This window comes from Trichechus manatus, unplaced genomic scaffold, assembly GCF_000243295.1.
Source record: "Trichechus manatus latirostris isolate Lorelei unplaced genomic scaffold, TriManLat1.0 scaffold00143, whole genome shotgun sequence".
Classification (NCBI taxonomy): domain Eukaryota; kingdom Metazoa; phylum Chordata; class Mammalia; order Sirenia; family Trichechidae; genus Trichechus; species Trichechus manatus.
The window spans coordinates 3,936,706-3,943,357 of NW_004444079.1; the positions used below are offsets into that span (position 1 = coordinate 3,936,706).

A 6,652-nucleotide genomic window follows, 5' to 3' on the forward strand; every position below is an offset into this window, starting at 1 on the left:
GATCTACTTCTGGAAAATCACCCACTGAAAACCTTATGGAGCACAATTCTACTCTGACACACACGGGGTTGCCATGAGTCAGAATTAACTCAACGGCAACTGGGGATGAGAGGAGCCCACAGGCTGCCCTTTCTGTCAGGTAGCTGCAACTTCGAGAATGTTCTTTCATGTGATTGAATGTTGGCAATATATCAGGGATGGAAGGGATCTTTGCAGTCTTGTTCATCCACCCCCCACTTTTCAAGTGAAGAGTAGACACTCTGAGAGGGGTAAGAGTTACTCAGTAAGTCAGTGTGGGTGCTGGGTTTAGAAGCTGGGTCTCCTGACCCTTGTGCTTGAGTCCTATCCACCCACCATGCCCATTGCTCCTCATTAAGCCCTCTGGGGGCAACTTCATTTTCCAAATAGACTTCTAGAGGGCGAAGACAGCTCTCAAGTTCTCCCATGATCTTCTATCATCCAGGCAAGCATTCCCAGTTCCTGCAGCCATACCTCTTATAATACTTCTTTGAGACTTTTTCCCTTTCATCTATGGTAAAAAGAGCGCGGACTCCTCTTCAGGAGCTCCAGGCTCAAGTCTCAGTTCTATGACTTATTAGCTGTGTGATCTCGGGCATATCTCATAACTTTTCTCAGCCTATAAAAGGGGGCAATACCATCTCCTCTCAGAGCTGTGCAGGTGAACCGAGGTAGTGGATGTGAAACCTGCCTGCACATCGTAGGTGCTCAAGTAAATATTTATTAGCTGAGTGTTTCAGTGCCTCTCCTAATACGTGGGTGGCCATAGTGGAGCATGACTTTGGACCCCTCAACATAGCGGAGTCCATGGCAGCCTCCATGGGCTTGGATTGACATGGGAGATGAGAAGCTTTAACTTTCACCATCCCTGTGAGAGGCTGGAAACTTCTGTAGGGCAGGGACTGTCTCTCATTCATCTTTGTATCTCCAGTGCCAGGAATATATCAGTGCTCAATACGTGCTTATTGTATGACTAGTGCTTGAATGTTGGATGAAAGAGTGCTGGATTTTGTATGTCTCTGTGGCCTATGAGGCATCTTTTTGTTTAAAAAAATAATTTATTGTGTTTTGGGTGAAAGTTTACACAGTAAGTTAGGTTCCCACTTAATTACTACACATATTGTTTAGAGACATTGGTTATATTTTTCACATTCTCATTAATTCCCTTCTGGATGTTTCTCTTCCAGTAATCTGGTTTCCCTGTCCTCGTACCCTTTTATCTTTTCTTTAGGGTAATTGTTGATCATTTGGTCTCATATAGATGATGTTTTAAAGGTGCCCAGTACTCACTGGTAATATTCTTTATTTTATAAGCCAATCTGTTATTTACCTAGAAGGTGCCCTCAGGGGGTAGTTTTGGCTCAAGGTTTATGGAGTACCTCAGGGCAATAGTCTTGGGGAGTCCTCAACTCTCAACTGATCCAGTAAGTTTAGACTTTTTAAGAATTTGAGTTCTTTTGCACATTTTTTACCACTTCTGTTAGGATTCATCTATTGTTGCCCTGATCAGAACGGTCATTAGTGGTAGCTGGGCACCATCTAGTTCTTCTGGTCTCAGGGTAGATGAGGCTGTGGTTCATGTAGTCTGTTAGCCCTGTAGACTGGTTTCTTCTCTGAGTCTTTAGTTTCCTTATTTCTCTTTTGCTCTGGCTAAGGTGAGACCAGTAATTGTATCTTAGATGGCCAGTCACAAGCTTTTAAGACCCCAGATGCTACTCACCAAAATAGGATGTAGAGCACAAACTTTGTGAACTGTATTATGCCAGTTGACTGAGTCATCCCACCAGACTATGGTCCTAAGGCTTCAAACCCAAAAATCCAATCCCTCCAGGTGTTTGGTTTTGTCTAAGAAGTATTGGTAAACGTGCCCCTTATGTGCTTTATTATATATACGAACATACATGGGTGCTCGCACACACATGTACATGCATAGACACATGGCTACATGTATCTATACACAAATATACATACCCGTATACGTATATGCATACATATGGACATATGCAAACACACGTGTATTTTTTAGTTGTTGTTGCAACCTATGGGATGTCTTAACGGAACCTTTCTTCTCACCTCCCCTGCAGCCCGCCCTGAAGATGTTGGCACCAGCCTCTACTTTGTAAATGACTCCTTGCAGCAGGTGACCTTTTCCAGCTCTGTGGGGGTGGTGGTGCCCTGCCCGGCCACAGGCTCCCCCAGCGTGGCCCTTCGATGGTACCTGGCCACAGGGGACGACATCTACGACGTGCCGCACATCCGGCACGTCCACGCCAACGGGACGCTGCAGCTCTACCCCTTCTCCCCCTCCGCCTTCAATAGCTTTATCCACGACAACGACTACTTCTGCACCGCGGAGAATGCCGCCGGCAAGATCCGGAGCCCCAACATCCGCGTCAAAGCAGGTAAGGGCAAGACACCTGCTCCCCAACTGGGGCGCTCAGCTGGAAGGGCTGGAATGGGTCGAGGGTTGGATGTTTTGGTCATTCTGAGGCTGTGTGCCTTGCTTCCGGAGTCTTGGAAGAAATCATTCACTCAAGGGCAGTTTTGTATCCTTTGAATCTTAGCTCTAGCACTTCCTGTGTGTCCGTAGGCAGCGAATATATGTTTTTAAGCCTCAGTTTTCTCATTTGCAAAGCTGATACTAGTACCTACCTTGTATGTTACTACATGTGACGGTTAAATGAGGTAGTACTCATTAAATTAAATAAAATGCTCACTTCAGTGCTTGACTCATGGAAAGCATCCAATGAACTTCCTCTAAAAAACAAAACAAAACACCTTTTATCGAAATGTAATGAAGAAGAGTGCACATAGTATAAGTATTAGCTTGATGAATTTTCATGAGGTGTTAACCAGTACCCAGTTGAAGAAATAAAACATCAGCCCCCAGAAGCCTCCCTCATACTCTTTCAGTCACTACTCAAGGTGATCAGTATCCTGACTTCTAACAATATAAATCAGTTTTGCCAATTTTTGTACTTTACATAAATAGAATCAGGCAGTATGTCCTCTCTTGGGTCTTTTGCCCAATATTATGTTTGTGGGATTTACTCCTACCATTAGGCATGGTTAAGGAGCCCTGGTGACACACTGGTTAAAGAGCTTGGCTGCTAACTGGAAGGTCTGTGATCCTAATCTACTAGCTGCTCCAGGGGAGACAGATGCGGCAGTCTCCTTCTGTAAAGATTACAGCCTTGGAAACCCTACGGAACAGTTCTACGCTGTCCTATGGGGTTGCTATGTGTTGGAATCGACGCGACGTCAGCCGATTGGGCATGGTTGCAAGTTGCTCATTCTCATTGTGTGCAGTATTCTATTGTGTGAGTATAAAAAGCAGTTGCCATCAAGTCAATTCTGACTCATGGCAACCTCACGTGTGTCAGAGTAGAACTGTGCTCCATAGGGTTTTCAATGGCTGATTTTTTGGCAGTAGATTCCCAGGCCTTTTTTCCGAGGCACTTCTGAGTGGACTCAAACCTCCAGCCTTTGGGTTAGCAGCTGAACATGTTAACCATTTGCACCACCTGGCCTGTATATTATCTTTTATTTATCCAGTCCACTATGAATGGACATTGGAGTATAATGTATCTTATGTGAACAGGCATTTAGATAAAATTCATGGTGGAAAACTTTCAGCACTGAAGGATTTTGGTCTTTGGGAGAGGTGATGGAGGAAGGAAGTGAGAGTTCTCAGGTGATCTCTTTAAAGAAAATGGTCTCCTTTCTCTGGGTCAGGTCTGGAGGCAAGGCAAAGGCTTAGATCAGCTGTTGTTAACTAGGACATCATAGACTGGTGTGTCATAAATGGTTGTGAGGTGTGCCCCCAAATAGTAATAAAGCACCAACATTTTTGAATTAATTTTCTTAGAAAAGCTTTTTAAGTGTGAAAGGACAGTTGGTGTCCTGGCCAGCACGCTGCAATGGCCCCAGGCCTTGGCTGCACCATCTTTCTTGGAAACTGTGGGACAGAGGAGAATGGGTCTAGGGGAGGCCTCCTGGCCACCATGCCTAATGGCAGACTCTGCAAGATAAGCTGTGTGATGTCCTGGGTCCTCCTGCCTTACTTTAGGACTGGCTTTCCCATCGACAAGGTTCTAAGTAGCTGGGAATGGGTATGTGTAGGGGTGAGGTGGGGTGACAATCCTGATTCAAGAGCTGGTGTGTCTTCATCCCGTTGGTTTGTCTAGGGATGGGGCATGAGCTCCTAGAACCCAGGGCCATGTTCAGGGGATGTCCCCTGCGGCTCCCCGTGGGGTCTCTTTTCAGGAGTAAGTCCTTTGCACTCTCCTCTAATAGGATACCAAATGTTGGGCTGGGAGTCCTGAGGCCTGGGTTTGGAGCCTGGTTCTGGCCTCCACAGCCTGGTGGACTGGGCCAAGGAAAGGCATATCATATGTCCTGTTACATGCCCATCACTGAGTTAGGATGCAATTTGCACAACAATCCTGGAAATTGACGGGACTGAGACAAAGAGAGGTTAAGCCACTTGGCCAAGGAAGTGAGGTTATAATGAAAAGCAGCATCCGTTGTGTGTTTTCCATGGGCTAGGCACTTCATAGCCATTATTCCGTTCTATCTTCCTAGCACCGTAAAGAGGTGCTATTATTATTGTTGTTGTTATTACTGCCATTATTATTCCCATTTTACAAATGAAGAAACTGAGGCTCTGAAAGGAGAACTAACCATGGTCCAGGATCACGCAGCTGATCAGTGAAGGAGGTAGAGCTGCTTGCTTGATGCTCTTAACCACTAGCCTCTATGACTGCCTGGGACTGGATCATGGGTGGTCTGTGCCAGAACCCAAACCCTCTTCACACTACCGCTCTGCTTCCCTCCAGGGTCAGTTCTCCTCAGGTCTCCTCTGGGCTCTCCCCACATCTGGTGACAGTGCTGTGTCCAAAATCCACGAGAGGCAGGATTACAGCCCTGAGCTGGCAATGCCTCTCTTCTCTCTCCTCCACCTCCATTGCGTCGCTTCTCCATCACAGCCACAGCATGGAGAAGGGAAAAGAATGAAGGTCTGGGGCGGGCTGGAACAACAGGAAACACAACCAATTAAGAGGCCCTTGATGATGTCAGAGGGGCTGCAGGTGCACAGAGGCTTAGTGAAAAGGGGGTTGGAGGGGGTGCATTTGCCCCTAGGCGCAAGTCCAAGGGGGCGCCAGACGAGCACCGCCCTCCCCCCTCCCCCTGTTGATGAGAAGGGGGGACGCAGACTTAGAGATTGCCCCGGGCACTCGTTACCCTCGTTACGCCTCTGCAGGTGCACAGCTAGAGGGGCTGCCAGGGCCCTAAGTGTCACCCTGGCAACCATGGAGGGAGAGGAGGAGGACATGCTGCCCAGGTGCCTGCTGAGGGACAAGGATGGTGGGCAGTGGGGCTCCACATGTTCTGGCTCTGCTTGGCAGAGAAGGAGTAGAAGGGTAGGACAGACCTCCAGGAGAGGTCAGACAGACAGGGTCTCCTGGGTCCCCTTCCCAAGGCTGGGTCTGCCCACCTATGGAACCAACACACAGAGCACTGCAGGTGACAGAGCCACAGAAACCAGCACTGGGACTGAGGCAGGAGGCCTCCGCTGGACCCTGTGGGGAAAGGGGTGTTGTGAAGGCTGGGGCAGGCTGGGCAGCGGGTGGGGCCGGCAGGGTCTGTAGGCGCATTAGGAGGAAGCAGCAAGGATGGTTTGTTTTGGAGACTGCTGGAGTCTGTGCGCTTGTCTCTGGGGTTCTGAATTTTCAGAGACAATCGCGGTCTCAAATATTCTCTCCCACTGCCCTGAACTACATCTCCCAGATGGCCTTTCACATTGAAGTGAACAAACACCTGTTGTTAGATCCTGTGTCTCCGTTTTTATTATTTAATTATGATTACCATGCCCAAAACTAATGCCAAGTCAGGTCTAGGAATAATGTAGGAATCAAGTTTGGTTTCCTTAGAGGAATTCTGGCATATTTCCTTTGTACCTACACATCTCCTTGCTGCTAGGTGTTCCTTTTGAACATGATTGCATTGTCAGGCTTAGGTGCTGCCCTCAAGGCACTTACAGTCTAATATGTTGTTGTAGTTAGGTGCCGTCAAGTCAAGTCAGTTCTGACTCATAGTGACCCTACATACAACAGAACAAAACACTGTCCAGTCCTGCGCCATCCTCACAATTGTTGTTATGCTTGAGCCCATTGTTGCAGCCACTGCATCATTCCATCTCGTTGAAGGTCTTGCCATCCTCGCTTCTGAGGAGTATCCTGGCACTCCATGGTATATACAATACTCTCCACCGTATTGAAAACCATAATTGAAAGGCATCAATTCTTTTTTGGTCTTGCTTATTCATTCTCCAGCTTTCGCATGCATATAAGGCAATAGAAAATACCATGGCTTGGGTCAGGTGCACCATAGTCCTCAAAGTGACATATTTGTTTTTTAACACTTTAAAGAGATCTTTTGCAGCAGATTTGCCCAATGCAATGTGTCATTTGATTTTTTGACTGCTGCTTCCGTGGGCGTTGATTATGTATCTAAGTATAGTGAAATCCTTGACAACTTCAATATTTTCTCCGTTTATCATGATGTTGCTTATTGGTCCAGTTGTGAGGATTTTTGTTTTCTTTATGTTGAGGTGTAATCCATACTGAAGGCT

The 6,652-nt window shown here is 47.0% G+C and overlaps 1 protein-coding gene across 1 annotated transcript in view; it reads left to right on the plus strand.

The window, feature by feature from the left end:
* Positions 1-6,652, plus strand: part of DSCAML1 (DS cell adhesion molecule like 1) — a 390,413-nt gene that overhangs the window by 15,409 nt on the left and 368,352 nt on the right. The window contains exon 2 of the mRNA XM_004385674.2: positions 2,103-2,420. Coding sequence (XP_004385731.1) covers positions 2,103-2,420 — 318 coding nt within the window. The remainder of the gene's footprint in view (positions 1-2,102; positions 2,421-6,652) is intronic.